Raw genomic sequence first — 26,843 nt, 5'->3', positions numbered from 1 at the left:
CAGGCGCCCTTGAGAGCACTCGCGAGCCTGTAATCGGGGGAGTGGGGTGCAGGGCCCTCAGGAACCTCACCAGTTTGCGCTGACACCAGTGGCAGAGGCCGCAGAGGATGACAGTGACGCTAAGGCTGACGGTGATGATGGCGGAAACCAGCAGGACATCGCGGGTGGGCGCCCCTGGAGAGGACATGCACAGGTCAGATCCTCACTGGCCAGGGTCAGCCACCCTCTCTCCGCCCAGGGCCCTGCCCTTCCATCTGGTCCCCACCCTGGGAGCTCTGAGCCCCAAGTTCTACTCAGAGCTCTGCCTGACCGGCTGACCCTGGGAAGGCTCTTCCCCTCTCCGTGCCTCAGTTTGCTCATCCGTAAAATGGGGGAATGGGGCATGTGAGCAGGTTGACATCTCTCCTGCTCTCTCTCCTTGCATGGGCCCTGGGTGAGCTCACGGGATCCCTTCCACCCCCTTAACCTGACGTCTCCAACGGAGAGGCCAGCGTGCCCCTAGCTCAGCCAGGCTTCGCGGGCCCTTCCAATCCCACTGAAAGGGCCACTGCTCCTACCAGGCCACTCTTTCCACACCCCCACCCCACCCCACACTCTGAGCCACAACTCCAGCTGAAATTGCCCAAAGGGTTATATTATTAGCTCTTGCAACTCCTCTGAGGACCTCTGTCCTATGGGCACTCACAGACCCTCTTAAGTGTCTGGACAAGACTCAGCAGCCACGTACAGAGTCACAGAGGAAATCTCGGGCACCTTCTGATCGGCCCTTCCCCCCCCTTTAGCCCAGCTTTCCTTGGGCTGGAAGTGCACCCAGCTGGCCTCTGCACACCCCGCCCTCCCCACCCCCAGTCCCTGGGTGCCTTCTGTGATCTCCTAAATGCCCACAAGGGCCGCCCTGTGAGCAGCTCCCATTCCAAGAGCTCAGGGGTCCCGTACTCCAGGAACGGAAGTCTTCCTGGATCTGCCCTGGGAGGAAAAGTCCGTGTTTCTGTGCAGACCCTGCCTCCTGCTTGCTGTGTGGCTTTGGACGCGCCTCATAATCGGTTGTCTCCCCTGCAATGCGAAGTAAACCTCCTCCCCACCTTCTCACAGGTGGCTGTAAACATGAGCCCAAACCAAGCATAAGGCAGGCGCAACCTGACCAGGAGCGAGCGTGTGGGGGAGTCTAGCGAGCACGGCACAGACCACACGTGCTCTTCGTAAACATGTGCGCAGTGGGACGCGTCCTAGAGTCAAGGAGATGCTGTTTATTTACAGAGGAGCCTGCGTGGGCTGTTCGGTGCCAGTGATGACGGTAATTAAGAGTTGACAATAGCTGTCTGGTCTTGGTTCCTGTGGTTTTAGCTTCCCGGCTCCAGTCTCTCTTGCGTGGCTGCGGGGGCCCCAGGAGGAGGGCCCAGGGTCACCCCCAGCTCCCAGGGCCCTTGGGGCTCCCTCCCATCACCACTCCAGCGCCCTGGGCACCTGGTCCACTATGCACTCTCCCCAGAATCCTGCTTGGACACCCCCTCCCTTCCCAAGTTCCTGAGCCTCCCAGCGGTGGGAAAAGGCCATCCTTATCTGTCCCCCATCTATCTACCTGTCAGGCCAATGGCATCTCCTCTTGGCCTGAGTCTACAGCCTCAGCCCCCAGGAGGCTCCTGCACCTGGGAGCTCTGACCCGGACAACCTGCAGACACCGAAGAACTGGTCTTGCCCTTCCTTCCCTTACCGGAGCAGAGGAATGAATTTGTCAGAGTTCTCAGGCCAAAGGGGAGGCCTCCATCTTCAAACTCCAGCTTGGGGCAGGGGCGGTGCAGGGGGGTGGGACGAGTGGGGAGACTGACGGCCAGAATCCCACAGGGTGTGTCACCAGGGCCCCAAGGCTCAAGGCTGTGGTAGGAAGACGGGCAAGTGTGTCTTCTGGGAAGAGGCCAGCACTTCTCCCAGCTCTGTCCACAGGAACTGCCCCTTCCCCCTTGGAAGGGTCTGGGGTGAGGTGGGGTTTGGGACAGCAGCCGACCCCACACCTCTCTTGGTTGAACTCCCTTTGCAGTAAAGTACATTCCACTCTTGAGTCGAGCTCCCTGCAACCACTACCTATTGAGAATCTACCATGCAGCCCTGGAGACAGGCAAGAATCCAGCTAATGACTCCTCAGCGTGTCAGGCGCCCCAGAACCAGTGAGCGGCAGGACACCAGCCTGGGGCTCCAGACTCCAAGTACAGGGTCCGGCACAAATGACGCCCCCCCTGCCTTTTTTTTTTTTTTTTTTTTACAAAATCTGTTATTACAAAATCATAAGCATGTGATTCTTTAACATAACAATATCACACTCAAGCACACCACATGACGTTTTAGGCGAAGTGTTCGAGTTCAAACGACAGAGTAGCAGACCCACATTGTCACCCCACCAACCGCCCTGCAGCAGGCCTCACGCCGGCCGGACGCCGCGCCAGAGAAAAGGCCCAAGCAGGAGGACAGCCTCTGCCTCTTTTTTAAAAATTACTTTTTAACATTTACAGTCTTTTGAATCTGCTTTTCAGCTACAGTCGACCAGCCTCTGCCTCCCCACAGCCGCGTGGCCTTGGACCAGTGTCCTAACCGCCGCGTCTCCACTCTCTCCTCCCTGAAGCGAAGGCACGAATGGCATCCGACCTGCGGGACTGTCCTCGGCACTCACTGGGCAGGGCTGGTCACGGGGCCGCTGGTGCTGGTGTTGTCTCGGGTGCCAACACCCGAGGGCTCTGGGAGCACGGATGAAGACATGGTTGCTGGACCAGGGAGCTGCCTGGGAACGCTTCCCGGGGGAGGCGGTACTGGGTGTGGTCTGGGGGTGGGGTGGGCGTGAGGGGAGGCAGGGCATCCTGGGCAGAGGGAGCAGCAAGAGCAAAGGCACGGAGGCGGGGAGGAGGGCCAGGCAGGTTGTCTCAGGAGCTGGACCAGGTTATGGGGAATGAGGCATGGAGACTGGGCTGGTGAGGAGCGCAGGGCCTGACGGGAAGGGCTTGCTGTGTTCGCCCGGCACGGGCGCCAGGGAAGGTGTGTGAGTGGGGAAGGGACGGGCTCAGAGGGGGTGCTAGTGAGCTCATGACCTGGTAGCCGTGTTGGGGTGATAGGAGGCTGCACTCTGGGTGGGTTTCTCCACACACACACATGCACACACACACACACACACACACACACACTTCTCTTAGTCACAGGGCAATTCTCTAAGGGGTCACCTCCCGGGAGTTCCCTACTCTCTTTGCCAAACAAGATCCTTTTCAAAAGCTGCTCCTCAACCTCTGCTCTAAGCTGGAGAGACCCTGAGGGCAGAGCCTGTCACTCCCAGAAGCTGGGGGCACCCTCCGACTGGTCCTCAGAACACCCAGGGGACTTCCATTTAAGCAATCAGCATCCCATGGCGTGCAGAACAAGCATCACGCCTGATGCCTCCGAGAACCGGGCTGAGGCCCCATGCTGGCCTCTGCCAGCCGTGTGGCCACGGGCAAGGCCCTCATCTTCTCAGAGGCCAGTGCCTTCATCTGCACCCGAACTGGCCCTTCCTCGTTCTGATGGCCACCAAGCAGGTGTTCTAGGCGCTCCATGTGAGGTAACAGCTTAGTCCTCACAACAACTGAAGTAAGCACCATGATTATCCCCATTTTACAGATGGGGAAGCTGAGGCTCAGAGGGGCCAAGTTACCTTGTCCAAGGTCATTCGGAGAGCAGGTGGCAGAGCCAGAGTCCCAACCTAGGCAGCCTGGCTCAGAGCTATGCGCTTTGTTTTGTATGCTCTTGAGAACGCGTAGGGTTCCCAGCAATTTCTCAAGCGATCTGGAGGAGGGTGCTGAGCAGCTGAGGCTGTGGTCCCACCAGTCCTCTTTAACCGAAGCAGCATCATTTCCCTGTCTCACACCCGGGGCTTTTGCAGACAACTGGAAAAGGGGCTGTGTTGTTTGGAACCCTGAGCAACACTGTGGCCCTGAGGTCCCTTCCGTGGCCCTGAGGTCCCCTGCAGCAGGGGTGGGTGCCATCATCGTCTCCCAGGCAGCTGACCCCTCCCGCAGATGCCCTAGCATCCCGGGGACAGCGCAGGAAGCTCGGGAGAAACACACGCTTGCCACCGCAGACCTCACTGACGCTGTGAATACAAGCGACACGATGCACTCGGCCGACACGCGATGCTGCCATCAAGGGGAACGGGCGTGATCTCACCTGCCAGCCAGAGTGGAACCATGCCCAGAGCATGGAGCTGCCGTCTTGGGCTGGGAGGAACCTCGGAAGCCACAGGTCAGGCCCCTTCAGTGCACGGACCTCCAGGTGGCCCCACGGGTGCCAGGGAGCTGCTTCTGCAGGAGTCAGGCCCTCCAGGGATGGGCGCTGCTAGGGATGGGCTGCTCTGCCGTGCGCTGTGCTGGGTCTGTCTCTCCAGAACTTTCCCTCACAGCCCTAACCTTGCTCCCCGGACCTGCTGGGAACAAGCAGGCTTCCTCTGCCACTCGACAGGCCTCCAAATCCTTGCCGACAGCTCTCATGTCCCCTTCCAGTCTTCTCCAGGCAAACCCGCCCCAGCCCTTCGAAACCCTTTCTCCAATGACATACATGGTTTCAAGTCCTCTTAGCGTCAGCATATTAACATTCGGGGAAAGAAAATATTGCAGCCCTCGTCAGCCTTTGGACGGAGCTGAGCTCCACGACCTACCCTCGGGCAGAGGAGACGTCCTGGGCCCCAGGGGGTGAGGCGCAGACAAGGGCAGACGGGTGACGTGGGGAGACCCAGGAGGCAAGGTGAGCCAGGAGCAAGGAGAACCAGGCCTCCTGGGTCCCAGCCCAGGGCTGTCCTGCGAGTGGCATGTGAGCTCGGGCACGTGGCCGCCCCTGCCCCTGTGCCCAGGCCTGTGGGGGACATGCCAGCTGATGAATGGTCATCTAATGGAGTCCTGTAGGCTTTGCCAGGCCCTGTGGGCAAAGCCTGGCCATGCCACTCCCCAAGGGGCTCTCAGGGTAAAGCTCCAGGAGGTGGCCCGCCTCTGAGGGTGGACGAGATGCTCACACACAGTCCCCGGCTAGCACGCAGGCTCTCCTGGCCACCACAGTCTTCCTAGCACCCAGGACAGAGCCAAGCATACAGAAGGTGCTCAACAAATGCTTGTTGAAAGAATGAATGAGGAGGCCTTTAGGAATAATGCTAATAATAGAGGCTACCATTTATTAAGCATCTGCTGTATACCAGACTACAGGGTCCAGGAAGGCAGCGGCTATATCTGCTTTGCTTATTCCAGGATCCTCCATGACAGGCCGACATACAGGAGACACTCAGTAAATATTTGCTGAGTGTTCAACGCTTGTATGCAACGCAAGCTATCTCACTTGTCACGCAAACAAGATGGGAGAGAAAAGACGGGAGAGGCTGCAGTGACAGAGTTTGAGAGCCTCTCACACACACACCAGGACCCCTTCCATCTTTCCCTCATGCCCATCTTTGCCTGACAATTCCTGGTTTTTCTAGACCCAGGTGACAAGCACCTCCTCCAGGAAGCCTTCCTTAATCTCCCCAGTAGGAATTAACTTCTCCTGCCCCCGAGCTCCCCTCATACCGGGCCTGCCCTTCTTGGAGGGTACAGTGCCAGGGCTCAGGAGCCAGACTGTCTGGGCCCAAGTTCTGGCTCTTCTTCTGTCAAGCCATGTGACCAAATCTCTGCATGCCTTGGTTTCCCCACCTGTAAACGGGGACGAATAATAATAGTACAGGTCTCAGAGAGCTGTGGTGGGGTTTAAAGGAATTAGCACACATAATGTGCTCAGCACAGTGCCTGGCACAGGATGAGTAGGCAATAAATGCCAGCTATTGTCCTAGCGTCACCACCTCTACCTCTGCGTGAGGCGCTGGGGACATGGTGCTGGCAGTCAATGACTGTGGAAAGAAATACCCAAGTGGATACACAGCTATTTCCCCTGCAGGGCAGCAGAGACCAGGGGTCACGTCTCCCTTGATTCTGTGCCCCACCCCAGCCCAGCCCCTGACTCGGGACCTGGGCCAGGGCTTGACCAAGGGCAGAATCTGTGAATGGTGATGGCAAGGAGTGCTAAGGGCCGAGCGAGGCACGGGGGTGGGGTGGGGTGAGGTGGGGTGGGGGTGACGTCTGTCAGCCAGGCTGGGTTTCAGGTGTGAACTGAAGACCTGACCCTGTCCCTTTGCCAGGGATCTGCCCCCACTCCCAATCTTCTCTCATCTCCTCAGCAAGCCATGATTTATGGATGAGCAGAATCAAACAGGCCTGCTGGCTGCTGGGATGCCCCGGGGAGCTGCTGGAGAGGGGAAGGACTTCAGTGGGCAAGCTCAGCAGCCCCCCAGGGGAATGCAAGGGGATCCAGCGGGGGAGCAGTTGCACCCTCACAGGCCACAGACACGGACACCCATGGCTCTCTCTCTCGCATACTCACACACGTGTGCACACGTCATGGAGACACCCTTGGTACAGACACCCATGCTCACATACATACACATGCACGGACACCCATGCATGCACACATACCCACCTGAGCCACGGAGACACACTCCTTGCACAAATACCCATGCTCACACGCACACACACACATGCATGGTCATGCATGGCCATGGCCATGAGCAGATGCCCCGCCCACTCTGCCATCCATGGGGGGTCTGGGTACTCAGGCACTTCCTCTAACCTGAAGTTTTCTCCCTAGGCCCATTATCGATCTACTCAGATTCTGTCTGTCCTTCTGAGGCAGAGCAGTGGGGCAAAAAGCAGACTTGGAGGCAGATGACCAGGGTTCCAGTCCCACCTCTGGCCCCGGCCAGTGACCCTGGAATGGCCCGTTCTGGGTCCAAGTGCTTTACGTTTAAATGATGACAGTAAGCGCTGACCTCTGCTGCTGACCTCGGCTGCTGGGGTCCTGTCAGGATCAAAGGGTGGTTCCCATTAACTGAGCACATGCCTTTTGTGCCAGGGGGGTTGTATGCACCATCTGGTGTCATCTGACAGCCTTGCGCCGTCACTGCTCCTGTTCTGCAGAGGAAGAAACAGGCATGGAGAATTAAGGCCACTTGAGCCTGTCCTTCACCGTGGCTGCAGCGGCCTTCTCGGAGCTGAAGGATGTGACGGCGTTCTGTAAGATGCTGCACCGCACCACCTGGCCACACCCAGCTGTTCCCCTTCCTTCACACCTGAGGCTCTGCACACGCTCCTCCCTCGGCCTGGAATGCCCTTCCTTCTATTCTCTACCCTCAAGGTCCCTAGATGGAAACAGCCTTCATGGCCTCCCATATTTTCTTATGCTTCCCCTGTCACTATGGCGATTCTTCCTTGGGTTAATAATTTGTTTCCCTACTGGGAGCACTTGGAGGGGTGACCCCAGATCACTCATCTCTGTAGCCCAAGTTCTGGGACACAGGAAAGGCGGGATAAATAAGTGTTGAACAAATGCATGAAGTTATTCAAGGCCCCAAGTAAGCCCACCTCTTCCAGGAAGCTCTCCCAGATGACATGCACTCACAGCAGTCTCTTCTCTCTCCAAACTTGAATTAACTGCCCACCGCCCCCTTTTTCTTGGGGGTAGTCCTGTTGCTGATGCAGGGCCAATGGGATAAGATCCTGTCTCCCCGTTGCTTGGGGTCTGTCCTGGTCCACAGCCCAGGACACAATACAGGGAGGCTGCAGCCCAGGACACAATACGGGGAGGCTGCAGGACATGCTGGAAGTCTGTGCCCACAGGCTCTTCCCCCCAGAATCAGTTTGCTCTTCTGCTCTCAGACTGTGACACGCACGTTCCCCACACACAAGCCCTTCCAAAGTTGTCCCATCACCCCATACATCCTCCCAACTCAGACTGCTCCCCTCTTTCGGGCATCCCCAGATCCCAGGCCCTGGTCTCCTTCCCAAGTGCCTTTAATCCTAGTAACCAGTGTACGCTAACACTGACTCATGTTCACAGTCCTCAGCACCCCGCTGAAGGTAAATACTCCTATGCTCATTTTACAGAGAGGCAAGACTGAGGCTCAGAAGGGTCAACTATCTGCCTGAGAGCACACAGCAGAAGAGAGATGGAGTCTGTCAGATGCCAAACCTCGCAGGTCTCCCTCTGGCCCACCCCCTGGGGCTGCGCCTTGAAACACGTGGCTCCAAGGAGAGCAGGAAGAGAGGACACAGAGTGAGCACAAAATAAAGAGCGGCAGGGGGCAGGCAGGGCTTCTGCTTCCCTGAGAGTTTTACCGGAGAGCCACGCCCAAGTTCCCCCAAGCGTTTCTGAGGTCCCTCTCCCCACTGCACAGCCCTCCCAAGGTGCCTTCCTCCCTCCCCAGCCCAGGAACAGGTTGCAGGTGGAGCGCCCGAGGCTGGACAGAGAGCAGAAGAGGAGGGCGGGGTGCCTGAGGGCTTGCCCAGGGCCCTGTCTCTGCTGTGGTGACGGGTGCATTTCGGAGGTAATGCAGAGTGATGTCGGAGGTGGCAGGGACCACATCCGCCAGCACAGTCCCGTCTGGACGCCACCTCCTCCCACCTGATTCTGCACCAGGATGGATCCTGCCCCAGCACCTCCCCACTCCCATCCCGCCACCCCCACCCATCCCTTGGTGGCTGCAGGATGACGTTCCACCAGGCATGTTTCCTGCACCAGGTGGAAAGCAGCGAAAGCCGGAGTCACAGGTTTCTCCGGGAAGGGGGAGCCCTTTCCCCTGCCGCTCTTTATTTTGCGTTCACTCAGAGTCCTTCTTCTCTCCCTGCTCTCCTTGGAGCGACTTGTTTCAAAAGGGCTCAGCCCCAGGGGCATGGAGTGGAGTGAGGGCTGCAGGGTTTGAGGTCCGGCCCTGGCCTCACTTCCCTTCTGCAGAGCAGTTGGAAATGGAGAGAGGTGGGAGGGCATTTGCAGGTGCAGAGCCTACCAGCCCCAGGGCTATTTGGGCATGGGAAGGGGGGGTACAGATGTGGTGCCCATCCCACCTCCCTTCCTCCCACTGACCCAGCGCACGCATGCACACACACACACACACAGAGCTAGAAAAAGGCACAGTCGGGAGAGAGCAACAGAAAACCAATGAGCTAAACTCCGAACCCCAGACAGCCAGGCACAATGCCAGGCCTCCTGTCACGATGAATTCTCTGCCCTCTCTCCACACCAAAACTCCCTGCTCCCGGCCACCCACCTTGGGAATGGGGGCAGCTCATTTCTTGCTACAGGAGCAAAGAAAATGAGATGGGCGGGTAGAAGAAAAAAAAAGAAAAAGAAGGGGAAGAGAGCCAGATACTCATTTCCCAGGAAAGCCGGGCCTCGGCCCTACCCCCACACCCTCCTGTCTCTCTGAGTGTCCTTCAGAAAGCAGCGGAGGCGTCCACAACCCCTCCGGCCTCAGCCGGGTGGGAACAAGGCTGGGGAAAGAGGGAGGCTTGAGGGCAATTGTTTCGGAAAGTTACAAGTAGCTGAAAATAGGGGCTTAGCACGAGCAAGCCTCCTCAACCTTGACTGTAATAAAAACAGATAATGCGTGAGTGAGCTAGGGAGAGCGTGCTGGCAGGGGCCGCAGAGGCCGGCTGGATGCAGGCAGTTTAGGATTCAGAGGAGATGCCAAGTGAGTAAACAGCGAATGAAGGATTATCTGGATGGGCCAGGAGCCATTCCAGCAAGAAATTGGATGGGGACATGTCAGGATCCACCAGCACTCGGACTCCTCGTCAGGGAGCGAGGCCTGGCGAGCTACAAGGGCCCCATCCACCCCTTCGCTACCTCTGCTCTCTCCTCCAGCAGGGAGCCTGGCCTTGGTAATAATGGTTCACATTTGCTCAGTGCGGCACAGTTTACAAAGTGCTCCAGAGTTTACTGAGGGTTTCGCATCCATTGTCGTGGTTAATGGAGGTGATGGATGTATCTTCTTCTCCCCGGAGACCCCTTCCCCTCATCGCAGCCACCCCCCCCCCCACCTCCCACAATCCCTGGCTCAGGAAAAGCCTGTGCATCCGGCTTCAGGCTTTAACCTCCAAATGGGGGGAGAGGGAGGCAGACCCTCTGCAGACTCTGGAAATCTACTGAGTCCAGAAGACACCGGGGTCAGAGCCATTCAGGACAAACAGGGCCAGGTGCCAGCTCTGAGCGGGGAGCCCAAGCTGAAGAGTGTCCAGCCAGAAGTTAGCCCGGAACCTGCCACCCTCCCACCTGCCCCATCCCAAGGCTGATGAGCTGCCTGGGCAGTCAGGAAAATAATCACATCCATCAGAGGAGCAGGAGTGCAGGGAAGGAGGAGCATGGCTGGAGAGCCTCTCCACCGGGAGCGCGGAGCGGGGGCAGGATCAGGGACGTGTGATGATTAAGTGCAGGCCTTGACCACTAGTTACTCCTATGAATAATACATCGTTGTGCCTCGGCCTAAATCAGCATCTTATTGGTATTAATAATACATGGCTGCAGAGAAGCCGGGGTGGGGAGAGTGAGCAATAGTTTATTGGAGGGTCTCAGAGCACTTCAGGGTCCCTCATGTTGGTGACTCGACTTCACCTCCCCAAGTTCACAGGTTTCTCTACAGGCCTGGTTGCCTGTCCCGCTCCGGCACCCCCCGACCCGAGGAAAGCCTAGCTGAGGGGCTAGGCGTCTTGCGTCCTAATATTCAGATTATTGTCCAGGGGTTTTGGTGGCGCAGAGATACCCTTAATCTTTGTCCGCTCGAGAACTCTTAGGGATGCACCATTATGGGAAGCTGCTCCCAGAGGTGTTTAGGAAGGAGGGGGCTCATGAGTGGGAATTTGGTCTGTGGGAGTCATGGGTGGAAGGAGACCACTGGGGATCTGAGTCCAGTTCTGACACCCACTGCGTCCCTATGACTGTGTGGCCTTAGGCACCTAACGCAATTCTCTGGTCCTAAGTCACCTTGTTGGAATATAGGCTGGCCGACACTCCCTATCAGAGGTGCCGTTCTACCAGATGCAGATTTCATTTGCATCACAAGTAGGACAGCCCTACTGAGCTCGCACCCTGGGCTCTGTCCGTGGTGCTGAGCCGGCCTCCTGCCCCTGTCCGCGGTGCTGAAACAAGACAGTTCTGGGACAGGGCCCTCCTCCAGGCTACCCTTTGCGTTGCCGCTGGCGAGCGGGATCCGACCAACTGGAACCCTTTTCGGGACTGCAACATAGTGGTCCCACCTTCCGCTGCCAGTTCCTCCCCGATCAGCCTTAAGCTGAAACCCAGTGGCGGGGGATCTTAAGAACTCCCTTCCCCCACACCTGCTCTGGGGTGAGGTCTTCAGTCAACAGTACAACTTGAGATAAAAAGAGCCTCCTTGCCATTGTAAATGCCACATCCCATTCCCTCAAGGGGAGCTTGCCATACCGCCTCCTGGAGGTTGGCGTGGGCATTGCGCTCAGAGCAGAAGCACAGAAGGTCCCCAGGGGTGGCACTGGGTGAATGAGGAAGAAGTGGCAGACTGTCCCCGCCCCCACCACCCCCTCACCCTTCCCTGGGCAATCTGGAGCTTTGAGCTTGCAGTGCTGCCCAACACCCATGCTCCACACTGTCCAGCCATGTTCAGCGGCCTTGGGGCACCAGGCTGCCCAGAAGCCTCAACCCAGGTGGCCAGGTGAAACTCCTCGCTCCCGCCTCCCTTCTTGCAGTCTCCTCCCACGGCAGGGTCAGTCCTACCAAGATGGGCACAAAGGCCTGTAACGCCCCTTCCCCGGGGCAGAGACTCCCTGCCTCACACCCACCCAAATAAGAAACTTGCCCACAGCCCCTCCCTAGAGAAAAGTGGGAGTCAGAGGGGAAGGTGACACCTACAACCCACTCCTGTCCCCCAGCCCCACAGGTGGGTGCTCCTCGAGAAGCAGACCTGCTGGCGTTTCTAGGGGCTGCTTGATGTTAGCCTCACTGATGGTAAAAATTCCCCTCTAAAAAGAAAAGCAAAACAAAGAAAACCACCTGAAGACAACGCTCCCAATCACAGCTTCTCTGGATCCAGGCAGTGAGTGAAGATAATAGCCTTTAATTACAGCTGACATTATAGCCGATGTCATTTATTGAGCACTTACTACAGGCAAGGCTATATGGGAAGAGCTCTGCCAGCATTATCTCATTTAGCCTTACAACGCCCTTGGGGAAACATCATGACCAGCATCCTGCAGATGACAACAGCAGGGCTCAGAGAGGTGAGGTGACCACTCGGGGCGGTGCCGCTGGTGACTGTGGAGGCTGGCGTGGGAAACCACACCTGTCTGCCTTTCATGCCGCAGCTCAGCTGGAAGGCTCCACCTGTGCCGGAAGGCTCGCTGCCCCTCAGTTGGTTCCAGGACCACCTCCCCACCATCCTCACGTCTTAGCGGAGAGCCGCACGGAGGGAGACGGGAATGCACACACTCCTGCAGCACTTTATAGTCTGCAGAGAGCTTTTACAGCCACTGTCCAAATCGACCCTCGTGATACTGAGGATCTCACTTGATTTTACAGGAAGGATAACTAAGGCTCAAAGGAGTTAAGTGGCTTGCCCCGTCACACAGGAGTGAAGCCAGAACTCGGATGAAGACGGATGTGGGACTCCCGGGCCAGTGCTGTCTGCCCTCCTCACCAAGACTGGGGTCCTGGGAGCAAGCTGGGGGGGGGGTGGAATTCTATGGGCCTTCCTCTCCAGAGGGGTTTCCTGAGGCCCTGACCTGGGCCACTTCCCTCCTCCGGCTCCCTAGGGGCCATCCGTGGGTTCAGCTCTCACTTGGAGTCTCGATTTCTCATTCTAAATGAAAACTGTTTCCAGGCAATTACTTCCTGCTAATTAGGAGGCAAGACTGCCAGTCCCTGGGCCCTGGGCTGACCCCTTTTCTCAACTCACAGGGGTGGTGGGTTGTTGAGGTACGAGGTGGCAGCACCAGCCACAGAACCTGCCTGGATTGTCCCCATCATCTGAAGGAGGCCAGGAAACTTTTGAGGGCAGCAGGGGTGGGGGCTGGGGGAGGAGTAAGAAGCGCCAAAGAATGGGAAGAAAGGAGCGGCAGGATGCTGGGGCGGGAGGGACTCTGGAGTGGGAGGGCCAGGGGACGAGAGGCTGGAAGGAGACTGGACATGCCATGCAGAGCAAGTGGGAGCCCTGGGCTCCGGAGCGGCAGGGGAAGCCAGGAAGAGCCAGGGAAATGGGGACACGTGTAGCGTCACAGGAAGGGAAGAGGAGGAACCTCGGGAAGCAGAGAGACAGACGAAGGGGGGAAATCTCCCCTCGGCAGAGGGAGGGGAAGGAAGAGAGCACCCTGGAAAATGGTCAAGATGACAGAAGTGGAAGAGGCAGGGAGTGGGGGGGGGGATGCTGGGAGACTCCACGAAGGGGAAGGAGAGAGGAAGGACGAGGGGAAGGAGGAACTGCTGGAGGAAAGCCCTGGGGAGAAGGGGAGGAGAGCAGGGGAGGACGGCTGGAGTGGTAGCTCCCAGGGCCCCAAGTAGGGCTCTCTCTACGTCATTGTCCTTGAGCCTCCCCCAATGTCAGTGCCCAGCCAGCCGGGCCTGCATGCCCTCCTACGCACCCACAGGTACGGGCAGGCATAATGGCAGGCCACCAGCCAGCTCAGGGCCCGGATGCTCCACCTACCCAGGGCAGCCGGCCCACCTCTCTTCCTGCCAACTGGCCACCCCCTCCCTCGGGCTGAGCCGGGGACCCTCCTGGGACACAGAGCAGCATGGGCAGGATGCTCTGGGACTGTGTGGTCCCACCTCCCCAATTTATAAAGGAAGGATGAAGGCCCAGAGAGTTCATGGTGCTTGTCCAAGGTTATGCAGCAAGTGGGTGATGAGGCCAGGTCCAGAGGGCTCAGGGACTAAGTCCCAGTGCTGGGTCCCACTCCCTCCTGGGCAAAGCTAATAACAGAGGGCAAAGCCAATAACAGAAGGCAAAGACAGGTCTTGGTTGCCAGCAAGTCCGTCCCGGATCAGTGTAAGCCTCATGGAGTACGGGGTGGCAGGCAGAAGGGAACCAGGGCAACCAGGGGCTGGCAGGGAAGCATGGAAAGTCACCATTTATGGAGCACTGGGTGGGAGGGCTCCACAGGGGTTATGATTGCAGCTGACATTCCTGAGCACTTACTAGGTGCCGTGTTCCAGCCACTTACAGTGTTACCTGCAGAATCTCATGTGATTCCCACAATAACCCTGCGAAGTATGTGTTACTGTTATTCGATCAGAGGGAGGGAACTGAGACTCAAGGGTGACTGACCAAGCCCACAGGCTAGCCAGTGCCCCGGTTCTAACTCAGGTGGCTGGCCACGGCCCTGAGGACCCCCTCTATCCTGGCTTCGTCCAATGATGCTCAGATCCCAGAATTCCCAAGATCCCAGCCCAGCCCTGGCGGAATCAAGGCCCCAGATGCCAATGTGGTTACCATCCCGTGTTGCAGGGGCTTCTTGTGCCTTAAAAGGGGCAGCACTGGGAGGTCCTAGACTCGAACAAGCCCTGTCTTCAGGTGCTGGGGTCTGGGTTCTAGCCTTGGCTCTGCCACTAACTTACTGCGAGACTTTGGGCAGCTCATTCGCCCTCTTCGAACGTGGTGCTCCCACCTGCGTCATCAAAGGGGAGGACCAGCCAGTACGAGCTAGTACGCAGGTGGCGCTAACTGTGCGACAGGCTCAGTTCTAGGCGGTTTACAGGCATTCACGCATCAAGCCCTCCCAGCCACCCTCTGAAGGAGGCGCTATTATTGTCTCGGTTTGACAGTGGGGAAACGCGTCAGTGAAAGGTGAATTCACTTGACCGGCGTCCCAAAGCCGATCCATACGTGGCCGATCTGGGGTTTGAACCCGATTGTTTTCAACCCAGAGCCCCTGCCCTGGCTGTCACTTCACATTATTTCCTTAGTGACTCTCTCGGCCCCTACTTGGTGCCCTAGAGAGGTCTGTCTATGTCCCCCTGCACAGGCACACATGCCATCATGTTCCCACATGAGAAGCACACACGCGTGCTTCCATCATGTGTGTGCATGGCATGGCGTGTGTTTGCTTCCACACTTGCTCCCGTGCTTTCACGCAATTGCTGTCTGGAACCGCCATGCTCGGTCATACATTCCCACGAGCGACCGGCACCAAGAACGGGTCACGTCCAGCAGGTCCGCACGCACGCACGCACGCACGTACGTCTCCTTCTCTGGGCGCTGGCTGATGCGCGGGGGCTGTACCACGCCTCAGCACACAGCCACGTGGCAGTGACGTGGGTCACCACACCCCTTCTCGTCTGCCCCCCACTAGTGCCTGGGTGACTCACACGCCACATCTCACACCTGCCGGCACCGCCCCCCCGCCCCCCCCCCGCCGCCCTCCGCGCTGCCTGCCTCACACCTCTCCCCTAACAGAAGGGGGCACCTTCTCCAGGAAGGAAGCAGGCACACGCCCAGCGCCCACGGCCCGAAGATGCCAGCCAACTGGCTGGTGTAGAGGGAGACAGAGGCGTTGGCCAGAGGCTCTGGGGGCCCTGGGTCCCCCGTACCTGTCAGAGACTGAGCCCTCCCTTAGGTCTGAGTGCCAGGGTTGAGTTCTCAGTGAAGAAACCCCCCCTTTATCATTGCCACATTTGGGCCAGATGGGGGAACCGGGGACCTCTGCCCATCCTTCTCAAGCAGGACTGGGGGGAGGCGCCGCGAGGGCTTCTCTGGCCAAGTTATCACTGCACCCCCACCACCCCATCCCTGGTCCCTGCTCTCTCCTCCCCCTGCCCAAGCATCTCGGAGTTCTGGGTATTTTTAGGCCTCAGCTGACAGGCTGTGAAATCGCTCCCTTCGCACCTCCCCAACCAGGCGGGGGCTGGAGAGGGAGGGATGGGGCTGGGGGGGGGCACACAGCCAATTCATCAGGCTCCTCCAGGGCTGGCAGGTGCCAAGCAGGGGGTGAGGGCTGCTTCCCCTGAGGGAGAGGGTCCTGCCACGGTGCCTGCAGAGGGAGCACGGGGTGGGGAGGAGGCTGCACCCCGCTGCAGGGACCTGAGAACGAAGGGTGCAGGGGACATCTTGAGCACGGAGGGAGGCACTGGGGACACCCTCCGAGTCCAGCTCTGCCGCCAGTACCCGTTTCCGGCGCTCCCTTCCAAGTGATGGGCTGAGAGACAGGCTGGCCCGGATCCTAGTGGGAAAAGAGGGGCACCAGGCGGTGTGGGCCGGTGGTTAAAACCTAGGCTTTGGAGCGAGGCGGACCTGCATTCATCCCTGTTGTGCTGAGTGACATGGTGAGACACTCCCCCTCCTGGGCCTCAGTTTGCTCACCTGCACCACAGTGATCATGATATCTCCCCGACAGGACGGCTGTGAAGGTCCAATGGAGTGAGGTGTGCGAGGAACAGTGCGGCCCGAGGGCCTACCAGGCACCGCCAGGAGATTCTCCTTGGCCACTTCCCACGACCTACACATCCTTCGGGCCTCCCCTTCCCCGGCTGCTTCCTTCACTGTGAATCGGCCTGTAGTTCATCCTGGCATCAGGCTCTCTGGTGCTCCCCTGACCCTCCCCCCGAGGGGAACAAATCCCCAGCTAAGGTGGGTAGGCAATGTCAGCATCCCCCCACCCCCGCTTCCTGCTGCAGGGGACACCCGAGCACCGTTTGTGCACACCGACCCGAACACCAACACGTGAGGGTGCCGTCAGCATCAGCGCCGAGGTGTGAGGTGTTTACGCACAGGGGGGCAACCCCCTGGGGAAGTGAGAAGACACACCCACGCCCTGATATGAACGGGCCACTGTGTCAGGGGCCATGGGCACAGAGGGGTGGGGGTGCCCACCTAGTTGCCCTGGAAACAGGTTGGCTCTGGAGCTCAGGCCTGGCAGCTGGAGTGAGCCGTGGGGCTCTTCCAGGGCCTGGCCCCGAAGCCCACGGCGAGGGCTGGGGCGACAGATCCCAACCTCAGGAGCAGTAACTGTGTCCACTGGACCCTGGGCCTGCCTTCCTTAGCTCCGTATCCCTCCCTAGAAGGCTTTCTCCGATACCCCAGCTCTCCAGGGCAGCCCCCTGGGGTGTCCACCCACACCCATCTGTACCAGGCTGCTGGCCCCCCTGACTGCCCATCACCCGCCACAAACTTCCGACGGGCGGGGCCCCTGTTCAGCGGGATGCTGCAGACCTGCTGGTGGGGGAGCTGTGGGCCCGGCCCTGCGCAGGTGAGAGGCCCTCCACCCTGCCACAGCACTCTCGGTCTCCCGAGAGAGCGGCTGGGACGCCGTCCGTGGCTGTCCGTTGCTCCGTTTTTGAAATCCAGCTTTTCTATTCATGGGGCCTGTCCTCCCTCTCCCAAGCCCTCGCCCCCACAGCCACCCCCAAAGGTCTCCCTTGCAGCCACACTCAAACGCTCACTGGTGCCACCCGGCCAAGACTGGTCCCACCTGCAGGCCATCGCCGGTGCTGTCCCCACCGCACCAAGCACCTCGCCCCTCCTTGCTCACGGGGCAAGCTCGTATTCTTTCCTCGAGACCCCAGGCCCTGGGCCCGAAGCTCACTCTGGGGTCTGGCGGGGTGGCTGGAATCTCAAACTGCTTCTACCTGCAAGCCCCCTCCGGCTGTCCTGATGGTGATGGACGGACCCTGCCTAGGTGAAGCCCTCCCCGCTCCTCCTCCTCCGCTGGGGCCGGAGCCAGGCTCGTCCTCCTCGGAGCTTCCGGAACCCGCATCCCACACATCAATCACTCGGTTCGGGATGATGCCGATAACAGCTGCTGTTGGCTGAGTGTTTACTATGTGCTGGGCCCTCTGCTAACGGCGTTTCCTGCCTTACCTTGCCTCATCCTCCAGCCCCACGGGAGGTAACAACCGTGATGAGACCCACTTCGCAGAGGAGGAAACTGAGGCAAGAGGGGTAGAGTCACTTGCTTCAAAGACACAGCAGCAAAAGCCCCTGCCAGGGTTCGAGCGGACCGCCGTTTGACCCCAGAGACCCGGCTGAAGCGAGCCGACTTCTGCTGTCCTGGTTCACGTGCTTAGCACATCCTGAGCGCCCCACAAGGAAGAACCCCCTAGGATTGCCCTCTGTGATTATCGGCAGGGGTGGAACGGGGCATGCAGAGCCGGCTTCCTCGAGTGGTGCCCCTTACAAAGCATGAAACCCCCACTCCTGGAGAAAGGAAGTGAGGGCCCAGAGGAGCCCTGAGCGGCCATGGGGGTCGGGACGGCAAGCAGGTATGCAGGGAGCCCCGATATTCAGACCCGGTGGACCTGGGGTGCCAGCGGGTGCTGGCGGGAGCAAGTGCTCGAAAGGGCCACAGGGGCCCAGTTGGGCGGAGTGGGAGCGGGCCCTCTGTGTGCTGACCGAGCTGGCCACCACCCTCCGGCCCCGCTGACACCACCCTGTGGTAATGAGACGGATCCAATTTGTACCCACGGCCCCGCCGGGAGCAGCTGCCGCGGCAGGGTTTGAAGTAATTTAATTGGACGTATTAGCCACACAGCTCTCTCCTCCGCTCCCCGCGTGCAGGGCCTCACGCAAGCACTCTCGTGGCCTCCCACGCCAGCCTCCCCTGTCTGGGGACAGGGTGCGGGCTGCTCCAGCCAGCACCGTGAGACCCTCCCCTGCTGGGGCCGACCCCTTGGCACCCCTCCTGTTTCACTCCCGGGGCTTCTGGGAATCCAGAACCAGAGGGCGGGCTGGGCTCCGTAGGCCCCAAGTTCCTCCCTTTCTCCGATGCAGGCGGCCACCGTGGGAGCCCCTGGGGCTGCAGCCCTGACCAGTTCCTCCAGTCTCCACTGACGGGCTGAACAGAACAGGATACTCCCTCTTCTCCCCTAGCCAGCCAGCCTAAGAGCCCCCAGCTTCCTGTACTCCACGGAGGGCACAGAAGGAGCAGGGCCACCAAGATGGGGGGGTGTGGGTGGGACGGGGGTGGCAGTCCTCTCAGAGCTCTGATGGAGGGGCGCACGCACGCACATGCACAGAATCGGACCCAGACAAGCACACACACGCATGCTGACCGACCCACATGCCGGTGTGGAAACGCCTGCACCCGTGCACGCCAGAGCGCCAGCACCGCATCCGTGCTCCTGCATGCAGCGCAGCTGGGGAGGCCGTGCTCCCTGAAGATGGAGGCCTCTGAGGCAGCCACGCTGGCAGGTGGGAGGGTGGGGCAGGGGGCAGGTGGGCGGGGCCCCCGAAGGGCACAGACCCCGCCCACCAAGCTGGGGACAGGGGCCCAGGGCTGGGGAAGTGCCCCTTCACCAGTACTCCCCATCGCGGCTCCCTGCGCACCTCCACACACCTCGCTACGAGCACGCTCATTAGCTGCTGTTTACAGCGGGCACAGCACTCAGATGCTGTTAAGGTGGCCTGTCCAGCTGCCACCTGTACCTCGCCGCATGCAGGTACACACACAGCACAGTGCTTCTCCCCACCAGCCCCGCCACACAAGTGGGCTCCCAGTCCAGCTGCGCAGGTGACACACCTTCCCAAGTGGCCCCACTAGGTGGAGGCTGCCGAGCCCCCTGGAGAAGGCCTCACAGGCCAGCCCGCGTTCCAGCCCACTGGGTCCAGAATACCAGGCGCCAGCTCTGGGCACCATCCAGCCCCTTCCACAGGTCCCATGCCGTCTGCCAACGCTGTTGCAAGCCTGGGGGAATTCTGCTGGGTGAGACCGAGGCCCTGCCCTCCAGACACACGTTGGACAGGGCCCAGCAAGGCTGCTGCCCCCGTGGCCTGGAAGGTCAGCGACTTCCATGTCCACGCAACTGGCACAGTCCGCCTGGCACCCTTGGCTGGGGTTCCCTGGCAAGGAAGGCAGGTACTGGGCTGGGCCTGGCACAGGCTGGCCCTGGCACCTGGCCAGACCAGTGACCGTCCCAACAGAGTGCTGACCTTACCAGCTGCATGTGCCACCTGTGGGGCCCTGCCTGAGGGTCAGGGGAGCTCATCCATGCTGGGCTGCCTGTGCCCATGTGGGAGGCCCCACTGCCCCTGGGGAGGCTGTGCAGCTGACTCCCCTTCCGGCCAAGAGCCCCTCTCAGGGCTCTTGGGGACCTCCCACCCTCCACAAGGCCCCTCACCACTCCTCTCCCTGCTGTTCCGGCCTCACTCCCCCGGGGGAAGCAGTTATTGAAAACGGTCCATCAGACTCAATAAGGATTCAAAGTCCCTGAGAGAATAGGGGTGGGCAGGGAGTGGGAGTGGGGGAGAAGGAGGGGGAGCCACCCACTCCTCTCCGCCTTTCCCTAAAGACCTCTTGCAACAGCAGGGCTAGAGTGGGGGAGGAGGACAGCCCGCCACTGACACTCTGTATTCCTTGTCCCTTGGGGCTGAGCTTGGGGTCAGCAAGGGGCAGGTCCCGGCTATCCAGGGTCTGTCTTTGCTCTCCTGACACCCACATGTTCCTGTGCCTTCCAGCTGTCCCTCACCTGTCACCTGCTGGCCTGTGTGCTCCCACCCCAATCCAGCCTAGTCTAGCCCCTTTTCCCCAGCTAGGAGGGGCTTTGAGGCTACCCTCCCACCACACCATCCCACAGTCCTTGAGCACCCGGCCCATGGGTCAAGCTGTCCCCACAAGGCCACGGAACAGCATGAACCGAAGCCAAGGGGGTCCTGTCTCCATGGGAAACACTATAGCTTGGGAGCGCTGGCTACCCTGACCCAAGTCTCACAGAGGCCATCCCCGTCGCCCCGAGTTTCACACCTGCTCTGCCTCGGGTGCCCCTCTAGGCCATGGCCTGTTGGGAGACCCTGTGATCTTCAGTCCCAGACTCTGACCCGAGCCCAGGGTGGAGGCCAGGGAGGCCAGGGCCGGTGCAGAAGGGGCAGGTGAGGGGTGGGTAGAGGAAGGTAGGGGGCAGTCTGTCAGTGAAACGGTCCAACAGAGGCAGGCAGGCCTGCTTGGACCACCCCACACCCCAGCCTGGGCCCCAACCCTGATGGCTCTGTCAGCCACACCCCTAGCTCCTGCCCACACATCACCCAACAGCCAGTGCCCCTAACTTGTGCCCAGAGGATGCCCAGTGGCCTGGGTGGTCTCGTGGATCCTTCTGCCTCGAGAGAGGAGACCCGCCGTGCCCAGGCCCCCAGCCAGGCGGCATGCCCCCCACACTCCCCGGGAATGACCTGCCTGGCAGAGCTGCCCCAGGGAGCAGAGCCCACTAACAGGTGGAACAGACGAGACCTGAGGCACTGCTGCCCCAGGGACAGGCTCGCAGAGGGCCTGGGCAGGGTGGACCACCCTCAGGACCTGACCTCTCTCCCCACACTGCCATGCAGGCTCAGACTTCCCCTCCCTGGCCCCGATCACGGGCTCGCTGCAAGGTCACCTCTCCCTCTCTCCCTCCCTCCCTCCCTGCTGCCACCCTGCCTGCCCACTGCAACGCTGACCCCTGCAGGCCTGCTGAGGTCCTGCCTGGCCTGGGGACAGGCATCTGAGGGACACAGGGAGGCCTGGCCAGGCCAGCCTGGGAATGAAGGGAAGAAAGCTGAGCACAGGGAGAAGGCCACATGTCCAGGGAAGGCGGCAGAGGTGAGTTTGCAGGCGCGGCTGGGGAAGGCCGGGCAGAGTACAGAGCAGAAGCTGATGGGAGTCTTTGTTCTTCACTGGGCTCTGGCTTTTTCCCACAGTCCCTTGCTTCAGCCTTGATAGATCTGGGAGACAACTGCCTGGGCGCCGGGGCCCCAAGTGGGAAGGGAACTGAGCTTCTCCTGTTGAGTGAGGATCTCTGCAGTAGGCTAAGCCCTATGGAGACATGCTGAGTGAGTGGGCTGTGAAGGTGGAGGGTGGGGGTACTACAGGGACCCTCTGGAACCAGCTTGGGACATGGGGGGACAGGAGATTCATAAAAAACGTTATAGGCTTGGGCTGCAGGTGTTCCCGGGAGTGGGCTGGAGGGACGAGGATGTAAAAGGTACTGGCCCCTGGGGGACCAGAGAGACTGAATCACACAGGAATTAATCTGCGTATCTCACTCCCACCTGGTGCCAGCCAGAGGAAAGATGGGGGAATAGAGGTGGGGGACACGTAGCCCTGGCTGGGGGAGCAGAGTCTGGGGGGCCTGGGGTGAGCTGGGGGGGTGAGGGGAAGTCTGGTCCGGAACTGTAAGGGTGGTAGGAGGTAGGCAGGGGTGCTGGGGACACAGAGGCCAGAGTGAGGTCTCTGGTCTCACAGAGACCCCCGGGGCTGAGAGAAGAAGCAGACTCTGCCCCCTGCAGGCTGTGGCTGACCCCGTCTGGCCCAGCGCCCACACCAGAGAGAAGCAGACCTCAGGCCGGCCTGTTTCCCCAGAGCTGCCCCTGCCATGGTGCTGGTGGGCCCTGCAGCTGTGGTGGGTGTGGGCCAGCCAGGTGTCCCTCTGCCCCAGGCACAGAGGTCCCTTTGCAGAGGGGGGAGAGGGTAAGGTCCAGGCCCTTTGCCTAGCAGATGCCAAAAAGGTAAAGTTGGCCTCTGTGCAGAGGGCAGAGGTGCTTGAAGGAGGGCTGATGTCATGGTGCCCAGGGCTGGGATGGGGAAGAGGAGGGTTGGAGAGGGGACAAGGGCACAGCCCCAGGCCACTGACCCAACAGGAGAGGGGAGCTGCCAGACTGGCCGGGCAAGGGGAGGGGAGTGTCCTTCCTGCCTCTCCCCTTCCATCCTCATACCCCCGAGCTGGTCTCTGAACTAAGCTATTGGCTTCTGAGGGGGCGACCCAAGCAGGAAAATGCCTCTGCCCTTGGTCCAAGTGCTGGCAGCTGGCAGCTGGCAGCTGCTTGGGGTAAGATACCACAGCAGGCAGGCGACCCGGGACCAGACAGGTGAGGGGAGGAATCTCCGAAGGTGGTGGCCCATCAGCCGTCACCTGCCGGATGTGCATAGATGGGAATGAGGTTCCGGGGAGGGAGACTGAGTCTCTTTCGCTGTTAGGCCGGCGTGCGGAGTGAGTGCAACGCCTGGCACCAGTAGGTGTCCCTCACTGGATTCAGCTGCAATGACTTGACAGGGGTGAGAGCTGACTCTTCAGGAGGCAGAGACAGGCTGAGACTGCCCCCCCAGGGAAAGAGCAAAGCGGGGCTGGAGCCAGAGCAGGCGAAGCAGGCGCTCACTGAACTGCCCTCAAAAGCTCTGGGGCTCCAGGTCCCTTCTGTTGAGGGTCTTAGAGCTGCTCCTTCCCCATCCCCCGAAGACCCCCACCCCCAGGACATTAGCATCAGTAACCCCAGAGACTCTCATCTGAGAGCCAGGCTGCAGGCTGGGTGTTGTGCTTTCAGCATCAGAGAGAAAGCCGGGGACTTGAGACCCTGCTGCTGGAACCGGCAGACTGGGAGTGCTGGGCCTGGGGTGGGGCACCCCCGGAGGGACCTGAGAGGAGCCTGGGCAGGAGCTGCAGGGGACCTGCCTACAGGTGGGCACTGCGTGAGGAGGCGTCGGGAGGCGAAGAGGAGATGGCAGAGCAATTGCCCAAGGCAGGAAGCAAGGTTCCTGGCTTGGCTTCCAAGATGCCAGGATGCCTAGCAGACGTGGGCTCCAGGCCACTCCCCGGGCTCCAGCTCGGGAGAAATGCAAAGGAGCACGGCCCCTCCCCCTCCCTCCTCCGGCAGGACTCGAGTGAGTTTGGGGTTCTTGGCTTCCCCCCTCCCCAAGCCAAGGAGATCATTCCCCTGGCACCCCCATCCTCATCAATCTCATCAATCTCTTTCTCTTCAGGTACTCCTGCCTCCCTCCTCAACGCTCCAGCGGTCCCTCCCCCCAGCCCCCTCCCCTGATGCTGCACCAGATTCCCTCTTGCCCCCTGGCACCCTCTCAATTCACAGTTGGCACCGCCGATGTCACTCCACTCCCCAGTGCCCGCAACCTTAGTCAAGAGCTTCCCGGGATCCTTGTCCTGGGGTCTCCCAGCGCTGGCACCTCCCCTTTCAGGGCACTGGTGCTGGGGACCCGGGGATGCCTGAGGGCACTGCCCGGCTCCCGCGGGGGCAGCGGCTCCTCGCTCCGCCACACACGTTGTCCTTGGGCTGCTGGGGTTGGCGAAGGGGGGGGAGGTCCTTGTGGGGACACTGCGAAGCTGGCGCCGGGCATCCAGCCTGGCAGCGCTCAGACTACGGGATCCGGGGTCCGAGCCGCTGTCGCTCAAGCCCGCGCCCCCGGGCTGGGATGACCCTGCGGGGAAGTCTGCGCGGCTCCAGCGGCCCTAGGCTGGGGCTCCGAGACGGCGCCCCGCGCTGCCGCCGTCCTGCCCGCCGGTGCGGGGCGCCCCAGCCCGCGCGGGGCCGCGCTTACCTGGGCTGGCTGCCTCCGGGTCCCGGTACATGGTCCCCTCGTTGCCGGCTCCCTCCGGGCTCCTCAGAGCCGCCCGTGGCCGCGCGCTGCTCCGCCGCCGCTGCAGGGCATGGGGCCGGGCGACCCCCGGGGGCGGGTCCGAGGGCGGGGGCCGCGCGGGCTGCACCGAGCCGCGGAGCTGGGGAGCGGGGGCCGCCCGCCAGCCCTCCCGCCCGCCCGCCGAGCACGCTGCCGCCGCCGCCGAGCCGCGCCGAGCCTCCTCCCTCCGGCCTGCGCGCCGCGTGTGCGCGCCGGAGCGTGTGTGAGTGTGTGTGTGTACGAGGCCGTGTGTATGTGTGTGTGAGCGAGTGTGTGAGCGCGCCCGGGGCACCGCCGGCGCCGCCCGCCTGCTGCCGAACGCCCGGGCCACCGCCGCTGCGTCCGCTGCTGCCCGCTGCCGGCCGCCCGCCGCACTGCAGCCCGCGCCCTCCGCGGCCCGGAGCCGCCCCGAGGGCACTGCCGCCGCCCTGCGCCCCGCCCTCCGGCTGCCCCGCGGTGGCTCTTTGAGCCGCTGGGTTCTTTGAGCCGGCTAGTCCCGCCGCACTGCGCGACCCACTCGGCCAGCGCGCTCCTGCTGGCAGCGGCTTCGAACCTGCCAGGACCGCGGAGCCGGCCACCTCCTCCGAAGTGCCCTTTGACTCCGCTCCAAGAGGCGTCAAAATCCCATCCAGGTTTTCCACTTGGTGGCGGCTCGAGGGCGTCAGCTCGGGACTCCGCCACGCGACGGTCGGGACAGACGGGCTGGTGTATGCAAAAACCAGGAGTGGATTTTTTTTTTTTTGCCAGGCTGAGCCTGGATCCGCTACTCTGGCCATTCCCCAAGCTTGCACACAGATGGAACCGAAAGGTCTAGGATGGTCACCCTTGGTGGGGGAGTAGGCTAAGTGACCCTCCCTATTTAACCCAGTCCCACAAAAGAAAACAGGCCTTACAGCCTGTGCTCATCCCTCTCCCGCACAGCCCCTCCACTACCTGCCCCGCCTTTTCCTTGACCTTGAGCTTCAGTGGGTAGGAAGGAAATCCCTCCTTGTCCTTCCAACCCTGGGCTCTCTTGGCCCTCTCTGCCCCTCCGTCAGCTCAGCTCAGCCCAGATCTGGTGAACCCTAGTTCTTCTTTCTGCAGAATCAGAATGGTATGATTATGTGGCAGAGAACGGCCCTTCTGCCCCAGCATTGGAAGAGCCTGGAACCAAACCATTGGTCGTTTCAGGTACGGAGACCTCGTGTACACACCTATGCCCCTAATCAACAACACGGCCGCCATCATCATCCCCACCCCCAACACACAGACGCACAAACACACTCCCACACGAGGAGATGCCGACACTGAAGCGTCACACAGCACAGAGCCTGCTCCCACCCTGAACTGAAGGGGGTTGGCAGGAAGGCACACTCCCAGGCCTGCTATAGCATCCTGCCCCCCACCCCCGCCCCCACTGAGAATGCAGCTCACAGGAGACCCAGGCTTTCCAGAGTCAAGGTTTCCTACTTCTACCCTGAGAAATTCACCTAACTAATTTTATACTGCACAGCGCATACCCAGCCACACCTCTGCCTTCCCACAGTGCAGTGGGCAGGGCCAGCCAGCACCCACAGGGACAGACCTCCGTCTCAAGTCTCTCCCAGCACACACATACACGTACACCATCCCCTTGAACTCACGTGGAGCCTGTCACACACACCCCTCCACCCACAGGTTTCCGGTTGAGAAACAGATAAAGAAATGCACCCCCCTCCCCAAGCAAACCTTCATGAAGGCTGTTCCGGTGGAGAACAGATTTCCTTGGATTGAATGTTCTAATTAAAAATGGAAGGATAAAAGGCATTTGTAGGTTTTAGCCCACAATTCCTCAGTGGCCATCCATCCATCTCAGCCTTCATCCCTTGGTCCAGGGCCATCATGTTTCACATGCCCACATGCAGCCGAGTATCCATACACCCCCTTTTGGCAAACCCCAGAAAGCCAAGCCAACAGATTGGGACCTCAAGGTATCTAGCTTGGCTCCTTCCCACTTCCTCCCTCAGCTGCCTCTCCTTGCCTTAGCAAAGAGCAAACAGTACGCCTCACCGCCCCCGCCCCCATCCACGGCACTACACAGAACTGTTCCCTGTTCAGGAATCTCCCCCCTCATCAACCCGAGAGTCCAGAAGGGGATAGCGGAACTCACCACTGCAACTCAACAGATCTTCATATGCACCTGGAATCATGGAGTTTTTCAGAGGTGGTGGGGGAGCGCACATCTGAGAGATGACCCCAGCCCCCGCTCAGGGGACTGATGGCAAAGATAAGGCCTCCAGGGTAGGAAGGAATTGATTCAGGGAGTGAGAGGCCCCAGAACTAACCCAGGGAGCTGACGAGAGAGCCAGGAGTAGAATCCTTGGTTCTGATGCCCAGACTTCGGTCACTGTGAGATTCCCGAGAAGGCCCATGGTTGCTCCCATCTGAGAGCTGATAGCCTGTCCCCTACAGAAATGAAAACCCCAATCTCGCTCACTCTCAGTGGTTATTAGACAACCCTTGTACCAGAATATCAGCACTGGAGCACCACCAGACATAGCGGCTAAACCCCGGGAGACTCTGTAATGGAAACTGAGGCTCCGGGGCACTGGGCATCTTTTTATACCCTGCCTGTGTCTCTGACACAGTGAAGCTTTGAAGACGCCCTTTCTCTGGGCCTCGGTCACTTTGTCT

At 60.4% G+C, this 26,843-nt stretch overlaps 1 protein-coding gene across 6 annotated transcripts in view; it reads right to left on the bottom strand.

The window, feature by feature from the left end:
- SYT7 (synaptotagmin 7) overlaps nucleotides 1-24,456 on the bottom strand; it is a 58,188-nt gene extending 33,732 nt beyond the window's left edge. For 2 of the 6 annotated variants that reach the window (XM_045855339.1, XM_045855340.1), the window contains exons 1-2: nucleotides 24,114-24,456; nucleotides 71-174 (exon numbers count right to left, since the gene is read on the bottom strand). In XM_045855339.1, the coding sequence (XP_045711295.1) occupies nucleotides 71-174; nucleotides 24,114-24,144 (135 nt within the window). In that variant the 5' untranslated portion in view covers nucleotides 24,145-24,456. The remainder of the gene's footprint in view (nucleotides 1-70; nucleotides 175-24,113) is intronic. The other 4 variants (XM_045855342.1, XM_045855343.1, XM_045855344.1 and 1 more) reach the window with 4 other exon arrangements.
- Nucleotides 24,457-26,843: the final 2,387 nt, after the last annotated feature.

This window comes from Phyllostomus hastatus, unplaced genomic scaffold (genome assembly GCF_019186645.2).
Source record: "Phyllostomus hastatus isolate PE091 unplaced genomic scaffold, TTU_PhHast_1.1 phas_scaffold_11, whole genome shotgun sequence".
NCBI lineage: Eukaryota > Metazoa > Chordata > Mammalia > Chiroptera > Phyllostomidae > Phyllostomus > Phyllostomus hastatus.
The sequence above is the reverse complement of the archived record's forward strand: the minus strand, read 5'-3'. Positions and strand labels throughout refer to the sequence as shown.